The sequence below is a fragment of the Platalea leucorodia genome, assembly GCF_965183815.1.
Source record: "Platalea leucorodia genome assembly, chromosome: 3".
In the NCBI taxonomy this organism is placed as follows: Eukaryota; Metazoa; Chordata; class Aves; order Pelecaniformes; family Threskiornithidae; genus Platalea; species Platalea leucorodia.
Genome location: NC_138825.1, coordinates 35187071 through 35206521, shown reverse-complemented (window position 1 = coordinate 35206521; position 19451 = coordinate 35187071). Strand labels below are relative to the sequence as shown.

The window sequence follows — 19451 nt, the reverse complement described above, 5'->3', positions numbered from 1 at the left end:
TGATTGTGGGTAAGTGATTTGAATACGTTTGTAGTAGATTGGGAGCAGTACTGATTGACAGCATAAGGAATTATGTACAGTGTTTTGTTCCTTCTCAGGGATAATAGTAGCAGCATAGAAACTTTTACAGTGACAAGTGTGAGTTAAATTTATTTTCAAATAATGAGCCTTTTAGGCCTATGAGATAAGTGCATGCTAAAATGTCAGATCTTCAGTCTTGTAGCTTTTAATGTCCACACTTTATAACTTTGATTTCCTATGCTCTGTTTAGAAGATAACACCTAAAACTTGAATGCAGAAGCGTGTATCCTGGTGTTAGTCATGACCTGACACATGCTTTAGTTTGTATGATCTCCTGTGTTAGTAAATAATTTGAAAGCTATGCAATCTGGCATGGTAGCAGACTGAGTATTTGTGTGATCACTTATTTTTCAGTCCCTTATACTTCAGCTGGTAGAATGGAGTTTGCCTTGCATCAATTTACATCTTCCACCTAGGCAGGCAGCTTATATAGATGAGGGTACTCTTTTGAACAGTTTCATGTGTCAGAGGAGTTACATTTTATGTTTAATAAGGGAGTCAAGTTTAGACTGAGAACAAAATCCTTCCAATAGTTGCAATGACGGTGTTAAAAGCAAAATCAGAGTGTTTACCTGTAATCGTCTGTGTTTAATTTTGGCTTTTAAGATTTTTTTTTTTATTTATTTTTCCCCCCCCTTAGTGTCATTTATTTTAGTAATTGTCCAAAACTGGTGGACTGGGTTAGAATATGTTTGCTAATGTTTTTCTTCTGTATCCAGTTCAGTATTTTGCCTTCTTTATCTTGTTCTCTGATAATGACAAGGTTTGAGAGGGTGGGAGTAATGAGTGTAGACAGAGAACTTTCCTGATTTTATTTATTTATTTATTTATTTATTTATTTATTTATTTATTTATTTTTTATTTTTTTTAATTACAATGCAAAAGACAGGCTGTATGGGGAAAGGTATCTGTGGATCTGTTCTTTTCCCCTGATCCTTTCTGCTCTTCCCTGGGTACAGATGCTCATACTGGAATGTAAGGGATTAGTTTTCAGGCATACTACAGTTGAACATGCGGAAGAGAGAACAGTTCTTGATCACAGTCGGAAGCAAAGCAGTTGAGGCCTCTGACAAGGTCCCCAGCACTTTCGATATTTTAACTAAGAATGTTTTATTGGGATAGCTAGATATATTAACTACCCAATCTTGAATGTTTGGGAATGAATTGCTGTTGTTTCCTTTTGGAATTTTGAGAAATATATTATTTTATATGTATTTTTAAGAGGTACAAAGAGATGAGGATGGAAAAAATAAGATAAACTCAGAATAATCTAGCGTAAAAATGCCAGTGCAGCTCCATAAGGAACAAATCCTTGTCTGTTAGGTCCAATTCGGCACTGGTACTGTTTGTCTGGGTTAGTTTTTGTGTATCATGCTCGTTCTGTTTCAGTGCCTATGGAAGATACCTTATGCTGTTGACTTCTTGTTCAATGCAGGGACTGTGGTAGTGACCATACAGCTGCGAAAGAAGGGAAAGATTTTTTTTGCCTATATAAAAGAAAAAAGGAAAAGCATCTGTATAAACAACACTTACATATTGTGACTCAAAATACTTTTGTTTAATTGTATCCTTTTGTTTTGATTGTTTCATTATTTACATAGAAAGTTAAATATGCATACATACATGTAGTCAACTTTCCCATTACAGAAAGTTATTCTTTTATCAGGTGTTTACTTCTAAGACTTTCAGTTTTCTTTGTGGAAGAAATTCATAAACATAGACTTGTAATATGCCATTTTTATTCAGTGAGTCAGGTGCATGTTATCTTGGATTAACATGTGATAAAAGAAGATGCTAAAGACCAGAATACTGTCCACTAAAAGAATGCATAGGATGCTCTTCATCCTGTTTTTGAGGCAGCTTTACTAATACTTAGCTGTTCTGTATTTGAACTAAACTGTATTGTTACAATTACAGAAAGATAAGTAGCTAGACCTATGGGCTAACTGTAGTTAACAATAAGATTGAAGATAATAACTTAGTATTTGCTGTTAGATCAGAGATGGGCAGCTTTTAAATCTGTATTTTGCAAGTAACTTCCCCCCGCCCCCAGAACTGGCGTGGAGCATTTAAGGTGATTTTTCTTCCTGAAAAAACTCAAGTAGTACTACTTCTATTGTATTTGCTTTCGGAGTTCAGGCATTTGCATGCAGAATGCTTAAAAAAGCAAGACATTGACACCATGGAGCATTACATTATTTTGAAGGTGTTTCTTATTTTACGCCACATAAATTCTGGACGCTATGGCTGAAGTGATTTGGGCTCAGGATGTTTATTACGGTGATGCTATACTTTAATGTGTAGTTGTGTAGCCCAGTTAAAAGTATTTGAAGCATTTTTCTATTCAAACTAAAATTGAGAAGAGTTTTGAAATAATGTATCTGGATAAAGTGCAAAGTTGAGGCAGCTGTTCCTCCTGGGCACATGAGTCATAGGATTTGAGGGAAGCAGCACATTTACTTGCAGTCCAGTTGCTGAACTCTACCACATCATTGAGTCATTAACTTTCCAGCATCCTTTACTCAGAAAGAAAATAGAGTTGACCAGTGTGCCCCAAGTCAAGCTCAGGTCTCAGAAATCACATTGAGAATGTACGGGGCAGTTGAGGCTTTCAGACGTTAAAAATATCCTTTGTATGCTTAATGCTTCAATCATGGCTTAAAAAAAAACCCAACCAAAAAAACCCAAACCGCTAAAGAAAAATATCCTTTAGGTATCATGAAGAATATGATGAGTGTATGGGTCACAAGTGATAGGGGAGGCAGAGATTTTTCTCAGGGGTAGCAGGAAGAGAAATGAGCATAATGATGTACTGCATGCTCCCTTGCGTAAAGGGTTCAAAGCTTACATGGTTTGCAGTGTTCCCTCTGCTGCTTGGTCTTTCAAGCACTTCCATTTCATTCTGGATTTCTTGACTTAACTGTGCAGATTTTTGCTTCCTCCCAATTTGGCGTTTGTCTTTTAACGGGATGATTTGGGATGGGTTATAGAGCACACGTCGTTCGTAACAAGTGGAGTGTCTGAGGGCTGAAGGTAGTTTTCATGGCCAGCATCCACTGTGTCTTAGAAGCTCCTTAGAAAGCAACTTTACACCGAACACTTATCTGAAAAGAAGATGCTGCTTTAATATAAACTAGCAATGGAGCTGTAGGTAACAACTTATAAGTCATCTTTCAGTGAACTAATGATGCTTAGTGTATGGCTTCTTTTGTATTTCATTACTTGTGTTTGTCCTAGATGCACATTTATGGAAAAAAAAAATCCCACCTTTTTCTAGGTTGAGATTAATATCTTGCTTTGTATAAGTCTTTCTCTGTGTCATTATCAGCCTAACTCTTGCTTATAGTGTTTGGGTTTTTTTGAGGGCTTGTTTGCTTTTTTTAAGCGGTGTTGCCAAACATTTATGTTTGTATTGGTTTGTTCCTTGAACTCTTTGTTGTTGTAAATTTTACCTGATTTATTTAGGTTTTTTTCAGACACTTCAGAAGTTGAATGTTTAACACAAATATCTTGAGGGAATTGTTTATAAGCAGTTTTATGCTGGTTAGAAATGCTACATTCCTTGGAATTACGCTGAACTCTGGCTTTGTGGTAGAAAAACCAGAAGTTACATGTGAGAGGAGATCTCAAGTTTAAATATCCGAAGTGTTCTTCTGAGTCAAAACTCTGTGTAAGATGTTAGTGCAAATGTTATTTTTTAACATTGCTGCAGTAGAGCAAGCAAGTGGCACTCTGTTTCTTTACTCTGGGGTGATTTTTGAGGCTGGTCGTCTCTGCTCATTACCTGAGAGATGCAAAATCTGGTACAGCCTTCTACCTGAGAGCTGTTAGGAAGTTGACGAAAATTTCTGGGTGACTAAGGTAAGCATTCAAACCTGCTTGTGCTACCAGCAGGATACTTGATCGTTGAAATAAAACTGACAGAATTCTGCCAGAAAGGACCTTAGTGCTTTTTGCACTGATTATGATGAGTTAACTGTTCTTTATTTCACTTCTAAAAGTGACTTTTTTTTGTATTTTTTTCTATTTCTCTCTCTCTCTCTTTTTCTTTTTTTTTTTCCCCATTGTACCAGTAGGGCTGAAGTGCTTTCTGCTGGTATAGGAGGATCTGCTTTTAGGGATGTTTGTTTAAGTAGTTAACTGGCAGATTGCTCCTAGCGTAGACATATCCTTGATACGATTCATTTCAAGTTCCTGAAGGAAGAGCTGAAGTACTCTTATTCTCTAGAACAGTATTACGAGATGTGGCTACAGTTTCCCACCTGGGAACTGAAAATGACTGTGTGTAGTCAGGTGTAGAGGCAGCACTGACTGAAGAGCCCTGTTGCTTCCCAGCTGTACAGTTGGGTACAAGGCTGGCTGGGATGGAAGAAAGTGAATTTCCTGCAGTGAACCTCCAGCTAGCCTTTTGAAGACTTTACTGAAACCTGTTTTAAATCGGGAGGAGGAAAAATGCCTGCTAACTTACACGCCGGTAGCTTCTTTTAGACATGTGTGTTTATGAACAGTGTAATAAGATAGGATTGCAGGCACCTTGTCAAAATTCTTCAACTGCTTTTCAAGAAGTGCTACAATTCTACTGTAGCATGCAATTCCAGATGGGTTTGATAAGCAAGGAGTGCAAAGAACTGTAAAACTGAGATTGTTGCTCATTCACAAAAATACACCGTTATATTGCTGCTTTTTGGGGTGGCTTAGGGAGGTCTAGACAAGTGAGGTATCCTGCTGGATAACCTGCTCATTACTGAATAGGACGTAGCTCATTACTGAATAGGATGTAGCTCCTTACCAGTCCTGAAACACTGATGCTTTCTTGCTTTCTCCAAGGAATACTCTTTCTTCTTCTTTCTGGCTGCTTTATTTCTGAACCTGGGTTTCTGTGCTTTAACTTATAGAAATGAATATTCAAAATAATTCTTGGGGTTCTGACTCCTCCTGTCACATCTTTTGCATGTAGTGCACCTTCAAGTGCTTTCTTTCTCTGTAGCTGGGATGGTCAACACTTTAAACTTCTTTTTGCTTGTGTAATGGTTGACTTCTTAGACATTAAAAATAGATCTCTACAATAAAGGAGTTTATTTTATAATTTTGATATTTTGCTAGCTTTTGAGAGAACACTTATGGCACAGTACTTAAACCAGACTTTGTGTTTTGTTAATACTATGCAACAACATTTTTTAACCGGTTTACATAAGTTGTCCTTGTAAATGTTATTTAACAACAGGCAAGGTCTTTGAAATACTTTGCAAGGCTTTTTTTTTTTTGTGTGTGTGTGTGATTCAAAGGTTCTAACCATTCCAGGCCATTATAATGCCAGGCATTTTAAAGTATTTTTTTGCCAGAGAAAAATAACTTTGATTAAACAAAAAAAATGCTTCTCTATGCTTTTGTATAGAGAAGAGACAAACTGGGCTTAAACTGGGCAAGAATTAAAAGTTTTCCTATTTTCTAAGCTAAATGTAGTTGTTCAGGTCAGGAAGTATTGCAATAGGTTTCCCGGGGAGGTTTGATATATAATTAGCCATGCCTTTAAGTCAGGGGACAAAATAGATACTTTCTTGAGGTTTCTTCCAGCTTCTTTTTTCTAAGAATGTTTTACTATTTAGTATCTATTACTGACTGACCCTGTGGTAAAAGGAATAACACAAATGGAATAGGCTTTTGCATGCTGCTTATCAGCGAAGCATTGGAGTGTCTGATCTGAAGAAAAAGTTAAAGTTGATATGATTTCATATTGTAAGTCTGAAGCAGATGATTGTGTTGTCGTATGGCAATGTTCGTTATTACCTGCAACGCACATAAATAGTAATGTCCTTGAGGAATTGGTGGAAGGTGGGTAGATCAGAACTTTCAAATTTTATTCCTACTTTTCTATTGAAGGCCTCTTGGACTCTGTTAATACTTAGTATTTCAACCTTTTTACTGTCCTTTAAATGGTAGGCTACACATCTTTGTGAAAAAGATTTTGAAGACTTGCAGAGGAGTATTTGGTATAGGATTTTGCTGCTGAGATTTTTTTTTTTAAGAAAGTGTAGACACATGTATTTATGGGAATATGAAGCATTGAGCTTTGACTGGAGGGTAACAACTTTGTAAGCTCAGCTAAAAACCCAATTGAATCTGATCTAAGTTCTTAGAACCTGTCTTGCCTAGTTTAGATGCATCAGGTTCTTTGCAGTTTATTGTATGAATTGTTGGTGAAGGCTTTAAATTGAAACTCTATCAGTGCTTTTGTGTCAGAGCCCAGGATACGTTTTGTAAGAGTGAGGAGCTACTTTGGTGCTGTGTATTTTCCCCTCTTACTCTTGTGTATTTGTGCTCTTCTCTGGCCTTATTGTCAACAAAGCACTTCAGTGTATTTGTATATTTAAAACATAAAAAGTGCTTCAGTGTTAAGAGTTTTAAAAGAATGCTTTAGTATAGCCATTGAAAAAAAAATAATAAATCAGGATACAGCTACTTCATTGGGATGCATCAGCATATCTTTTGAGTGTGGAAAGCTGCCAGAAGGGCATTGCACTAGTACACTGTACTGTGCATAATGTTTACCCTCCATTTAATTTCAAATTGAGGTCAGAATGATGAGGTCCTTATGAACGTGTGACTCGCTAACTGACGGATCATTTTCAGCAGCTTACCAAAAATCTTGAAATGATAAGCAACACTTAAATTGTTCGTGGTGAAAATAAGGAGTCCAAAACCAGAATACTCATATAATATTTTTCCAAGCAAAAAACCCTGTAGTAGTAGTAGTAATAAAATCTTATTGATAACACTTTTCTAATTGAACTAGAATTCTTATCACTGAGCGTATGGGTATAGAACAGCGGATGAAGTAGAGGTCATTGAGTGCATTTGTGGGATATTTAATTTCAGATTTTATTTCACTTTAAATATCTGTTTCTGAGTGTATGTGAATGTTTCTGGTTGCCAAGTTCTCTGTAGGTCCACCTGCATTTGACATGCTCCACTTCTGCTCTTTTATTTGAAAATAATTTGGCATACATCATTCTTGAAGAATAACTGAGCTGCCTCAGTCTAGAAATATGAATAATTGTTTAAACTGTTCAAAAAACCTTGCCTGTATCCCATTAGCAAGATCATAAATTAAGGAAGAACTATAAATATCAAATGTGCGGCGTATATGAAATCAATGAGGTGACTTCTGATTTAGAAAAGTAAAATGGCTTTCTTCAGAAGCTAGCGGACAGGATATATAGAACTTTCAAAGGACGATTGCGGGTCTTATTAACACAATCTAATTAACCTCCTTCCTCTACAAGGTGAAGTGTTATATGCTCTAAGCGAATGTTGAAAAGTGTAAGGGAAACACAGAACTGGATCAATTTTCTTTTAATGATAAATAATCCTTCTAGTCTGGTTGGATGAAAGTAAACATATGTGGGCTATGGTTTTGCTTTTGCCGTGTGCCAGGATTCAGCTCAGAGTGAATTCTTCAGCAGAGTTATAAACCTTTGAAAATTGCTTTATAATGGAAATGGTGACAGGCCATTAACTACAGTAGTATAAAAATGCATTGATTTAACATATGTATACTTGTCCTAAGTTGCCAAATACATGAAACGGTATGTGTTGAATGTATAGGGAGGAGGCTTCTTTGTAGTTTTAACTAATTAATGACATGGTTCATACTAGGTTAACATTTCTCAAACATACGGCCCCTGAGAGTATTGGACAGGTATCATTCAGGGGCTAAGATATTTGTACTGTAGTGACACTGCGATCCCACTCTAATTGCTATACTGGAAGGAGACCAAGAAATATTTAACATGATGTGTTTAATCACCAACACAATTGTAGTGCCACTGAAGCAGATATGTTTTCCTACTACCAAGTCATAGGAACTTCTGAACCATGAAGAATCATTACTAGATATGCTGGAAAACCTTGTTCCCAATAAAAATGCAGAATCTAGGATTTTGCAGTCATATTTAATTAGCATCTGTGACTTAAATATCTTCAAAATTAAATACCTATGGCATGCATGCTGTATGAAAGCATTTTTTTCTCCAAATTCCTTTTTCTTCCATCCTCAAAAGACAACTGAACAAAAATTATTTTCAAGAATGACTATTATTCTGATGTTGTTTTTCAAGCATTGAGAACATACACCTATGCTAGAATCATTACTTATTTTTACTCTAGTGCAGCTGCATGATTCTTGCTATTGGTGAGCATTTGCATTAATAATGCTGGTTCACTATTACCTTAAAAAGTGTAGGAGACCTAACATAGACGAAACTGAGCATTTTGTATTGTCCTTTGCCACTTGTGTGGATTTAAGGTAGTATTAGTTTTTAGCATTTCTGGGTTTTTTTTTGTCTGTCTTTTGTTTTCTTTCCTCTTAAAGATGGGAATGAGGAAGGTAGGAAGTGCCTGACAATCTGCTGGAAAATGTAGGCAAAACCTTCAGTATCTATTAGGTATGCCTATATAAATTTCTTGGCAGAAAGTTGTTCTCATTAGGGAGGCTGAGATGAGCCGAATTTCTGTATACTTCTTTAACTCTTTTCGAATGTGCAAGATTTCCACATGTAACTTGTTCTTGAACCTTCAGATTGAGATTTGTCTTTTTTAGATTCTGGCTATTCTGATCAACTACTGTACCTCTAACAGTCTTGTCTTTGAGATTTATGGCTAGAGTATCAACTTCATTCTCTAGAAGTGGTTTCGTACTGATAAAATCGTTTCCTGGGAGAGGGGGAAGGAAAAAGCAAACTTCCAGTGACGACAGACTAGAACGCGCATTGATTTGAATGGTACCTTGCAATGGTATACTGCCAAATGGCAAGAAAGAAAAGGAAAAATTAGTAGAATAGGGCATAAATTTGAGTAAATAATTTCCATTGCTTTTAGCAGAGTAGATAAGGTCACACCTTCAGAAGAATGTACTGGAAGTAATGTATGGAAGTGGAATCAGGGAAGCCAGCAGAGGGGCTGAACAAGAATCTTAGTGCTTTAGTTACATATCAGTGCACGGGATTTGAAGTATGGTACTTTTGATACTGAGTGCCTCTCACTGTCTCTCACTTTGCATTATTCGTCCTTAAGTGGAGATGCAGATGTTGATCTCACTGAAGTTAAGAATTTATAGTGGTCTGCATGTGCATCTATCTGAAGGCTCAAATAGTTTCTTTTGCTATGGAGGTTTGTAGGCACAACAGTGCAAGTAAGAGATGATGGTTTGAATAGACTCAATTGTGTTTTTTATTTTTATCCTTACATGTGATTTATTCTTTGCTTAAAGTATAAATATGTTATAACTTCCAGGATTTCCCATTTCTGTAAATTTCTTCCTCTTTCAAAGTCACTATCTCATTGTTACTACTTTCATGGCTGTGTTGTTAAGGGAGTGGTTTTTTTCTTTGGCAGTGGAAGCACTTTTAATACCTACACTTGTTTCAGACCAGGTCCTGGGGAGTTGTTGCATGCAGTCACTTGTAGCCTCTGGGGTTTTCCAGCTGGCTTGAAGTATCCTCTGCCTTTAACTTGCTCTGCCATTTGACCTTCCGAGCTTGCTTCACCTTGTGGTTTCCAATCTACATAATAATTTTGTGTCACCCTTTAGTTAAATGATTTCTTTTTGACAGATGGAAGTACTTTCAAGTAGGGTTTAACTTTATATTCTGCCTCAGAGATAATACCATTCTGTTTGACTTGATTTATCCATAAATATGGATGTCTTTCTGAATACCAGCTTAAGTTACATACAAGTGGAGATTGTAAATTACCAGTATAAAACTGGCTTTCTAGGGATATTGTGCATATAAAATGTATACTGTAGTAATTCTGGATTAGGTACTGTTAAGCATGAAGCTGACTTCTATGAGGGAAATCTGGGAATTACCTTGATATGTCTGGTTAAAAACTGTGGTGATTTGATAACTGATTCACAAGCGTGTCGAATATCCCCGACCTAACTGCAACAGAAGGGTGTAGAAATGTTGGGTGTCAGCCTAAAGACTTGCAGTCTAAAACATGCAATTCTTGTTGCCAGGACTGACTTTGAATTTTAGCTTCACTGTGCCTTAGTCACCTTTACTGTCATGATTTTACTGTATGTTCCCAGAAATCTGAAATGTGTTGCTTTCCCTAAAAGTCACCTGCTCTAAATAGACTTGGCCGCTGTGACCGTATCTTTCCTATGAAGTGGAAGGAAAGGAGGCTGTGTCATGACCAGGACTGTTTGATGCTTTAGAGCTTTGAGTGTTTCAAATAGAATTACCTCAAGAAATAACAGATATTACAGATGTACGATATATTTGAAAAGGCTATCAGGAGCAAGGAGATTTTTTTATTTTGGTGTTCCTGGCTGGCAGTATGAGTTTCTGGTGAATGCTGGAGTCACTGGGAAGTATTTACTGTAAAACAGCGATGTGGTTAACAAGATTTACTTCATTGAGAAAACAGCAATATGCAGGTTTGCTCAGTTTTAAGTCTGGTGAGAGAGCCCTTGCCTTCTGCACAGAGGAAATCCTAGCAATGAGAGGAGGGATTTGCAGTGTAAAAAAGAGCTGTCAAACATATATTTTAGTTGACATGACTCTCGGATAATACCTAGTAAGTTTGACATACATAAACTGCTTAATGCATTTTCTTTGTAAAGCTTTTGCTTTAATCAAATGCTGCACTTTCAAAAAGGGGCTGATTGTTGATCAACACTGTTACTCTGTCTCTAATAAAAAAATGCTGTTTTCTTAGTTCTGGTTTAATGTTGATGGATCTGTAGTGACACAAGTCACTGTGTAAAAGAAACTAAAAGACAGAAAAAACCCACTCCAAGTTTAGATTCTCATCTTGCGTAGCAGCCTCAGACTGACTTGGATGCTTTAAAAAAGCATGTAAAAGGATCAGAGAGAAAGTGATCCTTGAAACTCTTAACAGTGAACTGAAGTTATTCAGCTCACAAGGTCACTTGTCCAATAGCACTGTCCTTTTCAGAAAATCTGGGGTTTTTTGTGTTAGAGTAAATGGCAGCTTTTTTCTTTTTTCACATAGCTGTATGTTTTGTGTGTGTGTGTGTTTTCCATTGTTGGTGTGCTGATAAGTAAATATTATATGAGGCTTTGGATTGATATTTAACAGCTGAGATGGTTGATTATAGCACTGAAAACATTTGTCATTGCCCGTTCCAATGTCATCAATATGAACCATCTGAACTCTGCCTTTCTTTTTCTTTGCTGCCCCTGGGGTTTAATGGCTTTGCAGAGAAGCTCCTGCCTGGCATATTGAGCTGCTCCAGAAGGTCTAACCCATAAGCAGTGAGTACTGAACTGCAGCACACTAATGCTGTAGGTGTTGACTCACCATGCTGTTTTTAATTGCAGTTCTTTTGAAGGTAGATAATCTGTGCAGACTGTCAACGTAGATATTGAATCTTTGGATATATACCAATTTGATGATGTATTTGTATGGCTACAAATGCTGTTCTGCTTTTCTTTTCCTGGGAATTAACTTTTCTCCTGTGCACATACTGTTTGCATTTAAAACTAGCTTTCATGTGTCTGTGGCTCTTGCTATAGCTGGCAAACGCTTATGTCTCATATCTGCAGTGAACTGTGTTCTTCTAGAATTCTTGAGCCTGATGTAAGCCAGCTTTCAAATGTGCATGAACTGAAAAGCATCTGTAATGTTTTGATGTGACTAATACTAAGATATGATTGACCAAGTCTGGATTTACTTTGTTACTGGAAAGTCATTCAAAATATCCATTTGCAAAGTCTGGGGGGAAAAAAAAATTCTGTATTTCTGATAGGTGAGTTTATTTGTGATATAATTGCTTTGAAAAAATTGCCAAAATTTTTGTCTTGAGATAATAAGCAGTTTTGATTTTTATAATTTGTATATTGTAAGATGCAGATCTCATCTCAAAATTCCATCCATGTTTGGCTGGAAATAGAAAACAACTGTTTTGGTAGTCTCAGTTGTTTTTGTGTATGCATATTTCTAAAGATAACGATGCAATTAATTTGGCTAAATGATATGTTCCAGCTAGAGGCTGCCCTGAGGAGGCAAAAACGTCTTGTGGGCATGGACAGTTTTGGTACAACCTCGCCTGTCAATATGTACCTTCAGACCTGCTCAGGACGGTGTTAATGCTGATACGTAACGGCGGAGCTGATTCAGGAACGCTGAACAAATCAATTATTGGGCAGTGTGCACAGAAACTGGGTTGCTCTTGCCTAAAGACTTTTCAGCATGTAGAGAGCTTTCGAGAATATTGTCCAGCTCGCTTTGTGAAGAGATGTTGTGATGTTAGAAGAGAACTTTTTGTAAACTGGGAGAAACTTGTTCTCCCGTAGTATGCTGCTTTGGGTAGTTTCGTGGTAGCCCTGGAGAGGTCTGTAGCCTTAATTTTTTTTTTTTTTTCTTGTGGGCCTACTGACTTTCTTTATGAGGGTGAACACTTGTGGCATAATTGCACAAATACTTTGGAGACATCTGGGAGGCTTAAGATATTGCTGTGATTCTCCAGCTGTTCTTCTCTCAGCTGAAGGTTACTGCCCTCAAAGTTGAGCCACACTAATGGATCATATGAACTATCCTGGTCCATGTCAGTGCAAAGTCAGCCAGGTTATTTTAAATTACTGCTGGATGCAGCTGAGGGTAGTAATGAACAGCTTGAGGTAATAACTTCTTAAGCCATTCTAGCTGGACTTCCAAGAGCACATCTGTCTGTGTCCTTATAAGTGCAATACTTTAATCTCTCTATTGCTGTACTGTATTCAGGATTTGTCAGGACTGCAAAGCTGTTGCCAAGGGGAGTCTAATATTCAAGTGGAATGTATTGGCTCTTCCTGTCTATCGTTATTATCATATTGCAATAGAAAGATCCGAATGATGAGTGTGTAACATATACATTGAATGGTAAAGTAAGCTTATTTTCAAATATGAGATAAATGTGTGGAAGTCATGTTTGGAAGCTCTTTAAATTGGAAAGAGATTGCCATATGAAGTCTCTTCCCCTTGTCCCTAGTTCAGCCACTTCTAGCCACTTATCTTTGATTCCTAGCCATTTAAGGTCTTACCCTCTCTGTACCCTTGCTTCATTCCCCAAAAAACTTCCCTGTATTGATTAGAATTATAATGAATTTTTTAGCTCTATTTTTTTTATTTTTGCCCCAGGTCCAGCAAGACTATGAATCTCTGTTCCAAATGCTTTGCTGGTAAGTGCAGTAAAAGGTTTTGTGTTTTTGTTAGATTATCGAAACCACATTGTTGGCATCTCCTTCAGGATTTGTGCATGGGTTTTTCTTCCTTCAGTGTGTATATGTAATCAGATTTTCCTCACTTTGGTGCTTCATTTATTTGCTAATCAAGAACCTCTTGTGTAAATGTACCAATCAAACCTTGTTCTTGAAGTTTATGGAATGCTGGAACACCCTTGAACTACAGAGCTCTGCTGTCAGCACGGCTCCTATACGGATGATGTGGCTTTCAAAATGCATGTCTGAATTGTAATTTGGAATTTTGTAGGATTTATATTGTAATAACCTCTGAAATATGGTATGGATAAAAAATGAAAAGTTGGTATAGAAAACCTCTTGCTCCATTTCTTTTTAACTTGCAGCCCTTGAACATTAAATCATCAGTAGCTCATCAGTAGGCTAATTCTAATTGCTACGTATTATTTTCTTATTGCAAGGTCATTTCTACTGTCTAAAATGTTAGGAATTGCTATTGACCTTTTCCTGTTAGCATTTTCTAGCTTTGCCTTTCTGAATTTTTTTTGGTGGTATTTAGTATTGTAAACTTATTTTTAATTGTATTAAAAGTGCTGTCATAGTTCATGATTTTTAATTTCTCTTGGGGGAACAGATAGAATATTAAAAAGTTCAGATTTTTTTTCTTTTAAACTTTCAGTCATTGGCTTGTCTATGAAACATTACTTTAATACTGAGCTTGCACAATTTTTTTTTAAGGTCATTGGTTTCCAAGGCAAAATCATAGAATCTTTGAAAAGTAAGGCAAAATGTACCAAAAAAAAAAAAAAAAAAAAAAAAAGGAATTTTAAAGTTTTTTTTTTTCTGAGTTTTTTTTTACAAAAAATAAATTTTGACTTGTAGATTTCAGATCTTGGGTTCAGTATCACTTCACTAAACAAACACATGGGAAATAAAGATTGTCAAAGGCTGTTTAGCAAAATGATGTTATCTATTTCTTTGGCAGTTTTCCAAAGCCATGGATCACTGGAAAGGGTATACTGAAGAAAGTGCAAGTCCTTTCTTGTACTCTTTCTCAACTGACCGCTGTCAGAAACAAGCTACTAGGTCTTTGATTTGACTCATACAACTGTTACGTTCATATTAGCACTGTAAACAACTTCAGTTTGCGTACCTCAGAAATGTGTATTTGCTGATTCTGAGTTATCAAAATGGCCCATCCCTCACATCCTGGGTTTGACAGAGTACCCAAGACTTCACAGCCAGCAGGCCAGGCATTAAGCAAAGCATCTTTTCTTTTGGTTTTACTGTGGTTTTTGTTTTGTTTGTTTGTTTTTAACAAGAAGGAAAATTCTTGGCTTCTATTCTGTAATTCTCCTGAAAAGCCATTACCTTTGGTCAAGTTCATTTTTCTGTTGTAAAAATACAAGATGATATCTAAACATTTGTGTTATTTGGGGGGGGGGGGGGGGGGAGGGAAGCTTACAGTTTAAAATTTTCAAGACTTTCTTTACAGCCTGTTTATTTTAATGAAATAAGACTTGAAAAGTTTGAGTAACTTAAAAAGCTACTGCTAGTTGGAACAAAACCAAATATTGTGGGAAAAGGCAAATTTACTCTATCTTTTTAGATTTTTAACTATGATTCCTTCAACAAGTAGCGTTGAAATAAGCAGTCCTGTTTGAGTAGTAACTCAAAAACTCTCAATGTCATCAGTCCCACATAAGTCTCTTTTCTTTTTTCTTTTTTTTTTCTTTTTTTTATGTTACTGAAATATTTTTAGCATTTTTTTTTATACTGGGTTTCCATCCACAGTCATGAAATAAAAATGTATACTCTTGTTTCTGTAAATTTAACCACCACAAATAGCAAGATTTTAGGCAAGTAAGCTGTTGAAAGATGTTTTTCACCATTCCAAGCACTCCAAAGATACGATATGAAAAAAATTCCTGTTATTTCTCTTCTAATATGGCAAGTTGTTCATTCAAATGTATTGAAGCAGATTTATATGCAAGGGAAAGTTGGGAATTATTATTTCTCTTGACCGCCATTTCCTTTCTCTTTCATTTTAGAAAAAAGAAATCCACACAACGAAAAAGGTTAGTAACTTTGTTAAATGTTGTTTTTTTTTTTTTTTTTTTTCCAGAGGGAATCCAGTCTTCCTATTTTTTTTTTTTTAAGTAATGTCAGACACAGAGCAGCAAAGCCCCTTGCATTTGTGTAAGCATTATCTTTTTATATAAATCAGGGGAGAAGGGCAACAAGTCAGCAAAAGATGAAGACACTGTTGGGTTTACGTTGCAATATGAATTATTACGTGGAACCTTCCTATCTTTACTGTTTTTTCAGACCTTCTAAACTATGTACAAGTTTGTAAATACATTATCATGAGCCCTTCTTTGCTTCTTCCCTTCCTCTCCTCCCCATCTCCGGTCATAGTTTGATGTCTGTGATGGTTAAATAGCACAGAAATGCAGCAAAGGGCAGTGGTTGGGGACTATCAATTTGCCTTATTGTTTGACAAAATACTTGTGATTTCTAAATTTATTATCAAGATAAATTCACTGAATTTGTCCCCAGATTAAACAAACAGCAAAAGCAACAAGATTATGTAGCAAGGAGAGTGGAATTCCTTGTTTTGACTATCTTTGTACATTTTTTTTTTATATTAAACACGGGAATACTTTTCACAGGTTATTATAGAGATTAGGTTGTTCAGCTGTCTATGACAAGAGTGAGCTGGATACTGCACAGATATATGCAGCCCTTTGCCTAGAAGAGCCCAGTGTGTTGACCTAGATCGAGGAGGTTCACTAAGCTCTTCTGTACAACCACAAACCTGCTGTTCATTTGCCACAGACTAGTTCTTGACTTGCACATAAAGGTAGATAAATACTGGAGAGGAGCTTGGAGTTAGCTATCCTCTTCAGCCCTCTTTGCCTCCTCTTCACCCCATCTGCATGTTCCAAGAAGGAATACCTGACTTGTTTTATTTAAGCCCCGTAGAAGCAGCAGACTCTGAAATGTTCAAGAGCCTCTCTGAAATAATTTCAAGTTAATTGTACTTCTGCAAAGTACTTTACAACATTCTGTCTCCAATTCAGTGCTGACCACGTGCTATCAATGCCTCAAAGTCTCCAGATACAGTACAAGTGTAATCCTACGTATTAAATTGCTTCAAATAAATTTGCTCTTCAGATGGTTAAGGCATAGTTGCTTCAGACTGCTTGCACATCCAGAATACAAATGCAATAAAGTGTGGTGTTTTTTTAATCAGAATATAGGCTGGTAAGTGAAAAAATGCAAATTATGTCCAGAGTATCTCCCTTAGTGACACCGCATCTTTTACTAATACTGCAGCCTCTCTTCTTTCAATATGGTAAAATGCGAAATCTGAATGATTAAAATACAGGACAGTGATGAGTGAAATTTTTCAAAAGTACTCTTTAATCTGTCTTTGCTCCCATTAGGTTTATGGAAGTTTTAATATCAACTTTAGATAGGGACATTATTTGAGTACTTTTGAAAAGCCACTTCTACAAAGTAGGCTCTTTAAGGTAGGAATTCTACAAATATTCAGGAAAACAACACCTGGTACCTCAAGAACTCAATTTTAATTGGAACCTCTGGGAACAGTCACAGAACAAACTATTACAGAGTAAGAACAAATATTTAAACAGAGAAAACTGTAAAACTAGACTTTCTACTTAAATGACCCAAAAAATGCAGTCTGCCTTTAATCCATTTGATGGTGAGTCTAGAAAGTTTAATTTGTATTAAGGTGCAATCAGCATTGGAAAGAGGGGTGCAGGAAGTGGATTTCAGCTTGTTCAGTAGTATGTGGAGCTGAAGGTAAGTGCAGCACTGGATGGTTTGGTGGAACGATGCACTTGGAAAACTGGAAGATGATGAAATGATTAGAATATTCATGGATTTGTGAATCAATTTCATAGCCCTTCTGTCTGAAGGTGTAATTGAAACTTCTAGAGGTGGGTGTCCATCTCTTTTCTTAATCCATCTATGCAATGTTTATATTCGTGTTCTCTGACGCGCTAGATCAGCATCACTGAATTTGAGAAAACACTTCAACCATATAACCCAAGAATTCTGAGTTTTAAGCGCCTCGACTCTTAGTTCAGCTTTATTTTTAGTTTGAAATCAAACACTTTTTTTTTTACGTACTGATATCTTGATGAGTAAAAATTATAAATTTTTAATCTCAATCTATCAAGTAGGAAATCAGTATTGCTGGAACCACATAGGTATTGTCAATACATATGCTTGGCTCTATGCCAGATTATGAAATTTTGTAACTTCAATAGTATCTTTTATTCTCCTGAATTTGAAAGCTCTGATAAGGGGAAAAAAAAATATAAATAGACACTAATATCTTCTGTATATCATCTGAATTCTAGAAGTATCAGATTATTCGCTATTCTATTTCCTGAACTCACTCAGATATCTGACTATAGAGTTATTTCATGGGTTTGTGCATCTTAAGACTTCTGCTTTGTTGAGCAGACCTTTATTTTGTCATGCCTAAGTCACACACAGTTTTCGGAGCTTACAAAATTGGGGGTTTTATGTGACTCAGAGTCACTTGAATACCACAATTTCCTCTTCTCTCAGTCTTTGTAAATCCTGGGAGCTATTTAGCATGCTGCCTTGTCTGGCAGTAATAACACCTACTGTAAGCATGAGCTGGCAAAAGTCAGCGTTCCTGCCTAAATAGATTTTGCTCTTAATCAATTGCTAACTTGATCCTCCGTCAAGCTTTCAGCTTGCTTACTGGAAACCTTTTCAACAGTTGCCTCTTGCATGTTGTTAGTTCAAATTTTGTTATCTTTTCTATATCCTGTTGTATGATAAATGATAAATTATGCTTTATTCAGCCCTTCTCTTCATAGAGTTTTCATTCCTAAATGAATGATTAAAAGCCTGTTATGTTTGTATTTTCCATATCCTTGTAATTTCTGATGTGAATCCACATGCTTTAGTACTTTGCTGGAAAAGCAGCAAGCATTTTCAGAAGTTTGAAAACAGCACTAAGTACTAGTTTTCTTCATCTGTACACAAAATGTTTCTTTTTCAGTATGGTATTCCCTTTGTTGGCTCCTAATGGAAACTGGTGCCTCAATTTGTTGCTTCATTAGGCTAGAATTTGTTGCTGTATTCGTGTCTGTCTTTGTATTTTGAAGTACATGGACTGCTTGCTACGGTGCTCGCCGGCTGGCGCTTGAGAGTAGTCAAGTTTCATCTTCAACTTTTATTACACAGTCGGGCTGGAAGCTAAATAATTCTTTGGAAAATTGTATAGCTGGTTATAGTGGCAACAAAGATATTTCTACTTTCTAGAGCACCTACTAATAAAGAATGATAATGTTCCATGTATAATGACAGATACTGTTTGGCATACATTTAATTTCTTTTACTCTACGCCCAAAGAATTTTTAAAAGGGGAAGGCTGGTAGGGAAAAGATGTCTTAGCATAATTAGTAAACTTGAAAAGGTGAGATGTATACTAAGCTTGAGAAAGGCAATCACCATGAAATGGAATTAAGAAAAAAAAAAAAAAAATGGATAAATTACTTTAGTTGGGCTTCAGTTATTTATAAGCTTGATCTGCACTGCTGACCCCAAAGATTTTTTACTTTGTTAGTGTGCTTTATTCTGCAGTTTTTAAAACTGTAAAGATCTGAGTAATAGCTCTGTTTGGGTTGTTAGAACACTGCAATATTGTGTGGAAGGATTGGGAAAGGATTTATATATTTTAGTTTACTCCTTTTCCCCTAACTTGTCTTAAAGTTTTGCAGGGGAAATACGAATTAATAGAAAAAAAAGTTTATTCAGGTATAGTTGTATTATCTAAGCTTAGGATTAATTGTTTTACTTCTGTCAAAAATAGTACCATCAACCAAATTATCCAGCATATTTATGCTACATGTTCCTAGTACTCAGTATATCCAGGAGAATTGGAAATATGGGAGAGAAGGATACCTGAAGCTTTCTAGGCTTGCTGGAGTTTTAAGAGTTAACTAGAGATCACATTTTGAGTGAAGTTAGTACAATGTTACTTGAGAGGTCCACTTTTTTTCTGTCTGTACTATCATGGCATGGAAGCTGTGGAGTACAGGGCTTCTATGTTGCTTTGTGGCAGTTCTGATATAATTTTGCTATGTGTTATAT

At 36.3% G+C, this 19451-nt stretch overlaps 1 protein-coding gene across 4 annotated transcripts in view; it reads left to right on the top strand.

Annotated features, from left to right (window-relative positions):
• ZFAND3 (zinc finger AN1-type containing 3) overlaps positions 1–19451 on the top strand; it is a 143031-nt gene that overhangs the window by 22174 nt on the left and 101406 nt on the right. For 2 of the 4 annotated variants that reach the window (XM_082305769.1, XM_082305767.1), the window contains exons 2-3: positions 13228–13268; positions 15338–15364. In XM_082305769.1, coding sequence (XP_082161895.1) covers positions 13228–13268; positions 15338–15364 — 68 coding nt within the window. The remainder of the gene's footprint in view (positions 1–13227; positions 13269–15337; positions 15365–19451) is intronic. The other 2 variants (XM_082305770.1, XM_082305768.1) reach the window with 1 other exon arrangement.